We start from the raw sequence: 1,223 nt of genomic DNA on the forward strand, positions 1-1,223 counted from the left end.
AAAAAAAAAGGGAATTTATTTGCTATAATTCGAATATTTGGTACGGTATTCGAATTAAAGGAAAAAAAAAGGGAATTTATTTGCTATAATTCGAATATTTGGTATGGTATTCGAATTAAAGGAAAAAGAAAGAAGGGAATTTATTTAGTATAATTCGAATATATGGTATTCGAATTAAAAGAAAAAGAAAGAAGGGAATTTATTTGCTATAATTGGAATATTTGGTACGGTATTCGAATTAAAAAAAAAAGAAAGAAGGGAATTTATTTGCTATAATTGGAATATTTGGTACGGTATTCGAATTAAAGAAAAAAAAAAGAAAGGAATTTATTTGTTATAATTCGAATATTTGGTACGGTATTCGAATTAAAGAAAAAAGAAAAGGCAATTTATTTGCTATAATTCGAATATTTAGTACGGTATTCGAATTAAAGAAAAAAGAAAGGAAGAAATTTATTTGGTATAATTCGAATATTTGGTACGGTATTCGAATTAAAGAAAAAAGAAAGAAGGGAATTTATTGGCTATAATTCGAATATTGATACGGTATTCGAATTAAAGGAAAAAGAAAAAAAGGAAAGAAGAGAATTTATTTGGTATAATTCGAATATTTGGTACGGTATTCGAATTAAAAAAAAAAGAAAAGGGAATTTATTTGCTATAATTCGAATATTTGGTACGGTATTCGAATTAAAAGAAAAAAAAAGAAGGGAATTTATTTGTTATAATTCGAATATTTGGTACGGTATTCGAATTAAAGGAAAAAAAAAGGGAATTTATTTGCTANTGGTATTCGAATTAAAGGAAAAAAAAAGAAAGAAAGAAGGGAAATTATTTCGTATAATTCGAATATTTGGTACGGTATTCGAATGAAAAAAAAAAAAAAGAAGGGAATTTATTTGTTATAATTCGAATATTTGGTACGGTATTCGAATTAAAAGAAAAAAAAAAGGAAAGAAGGGAATTTGGTATGGTATTCGAATTAAAGTAAAAAGGAAGAAAGAAGGAATGGAAAAAAAAAATTTATTGAAGGAATTTATTTGGTACGGTATTCGAATGAAAAGAAAAGGAAAGATGGAAGGAATGGAAAAAGGAGAATTTATTGAAGGAAGAATTATATGATTTTATAAGGAATTTTTATTTTTACCAGTCTCAAGTTGTTGAGGGGGAAGTTTAGGGGGTCCTCTTTGAACACGAAGCCGGGTGGGAATGCGGTGACGGGG

The 1,223-nt window shown here is 27.0% G+C and overlaps 1 protein-coding gene across 1 annotated transcript in view; it reads right to left on the reverse strand.

Moving 5' to 3' along the window:
* LOC102678945 (sodium/potassium-transporting ATPase subunit alpha-like) overlaps nucleotides 1-1,223 on the reverse strand; it is an 8,238-nt gene that overhangs the window by 2,019 nt on the left and 4,996 nt on the right. Inside the window, exon 7 of the mRNA XM_006622099.2 lies at nucleotides 1,148-1,223. This exon is cut by the window's right edge and continues 6 nt beyond it. Coding sequence (XP_006622162.1) covers nucleotides 1,148-1,223 — 76 coding nt within the window. The remainder of the gene's footprint in view (nucleotides 1-1,147) is intronic.

Source organism: Apis dorsata, unplaced genomic scaffold, assembly GCF_000469605.1.
Source record: "Apis dorsata unplaced genomic scaffold, Apis dorsata 1.3 scaffold_665, whole genome shotgun sequence".
NCBI lineage: Eukaryota > Metazoa > Arthropoda > Insecta > Hymenoptera > Apidae > Apis > Apis dorsata.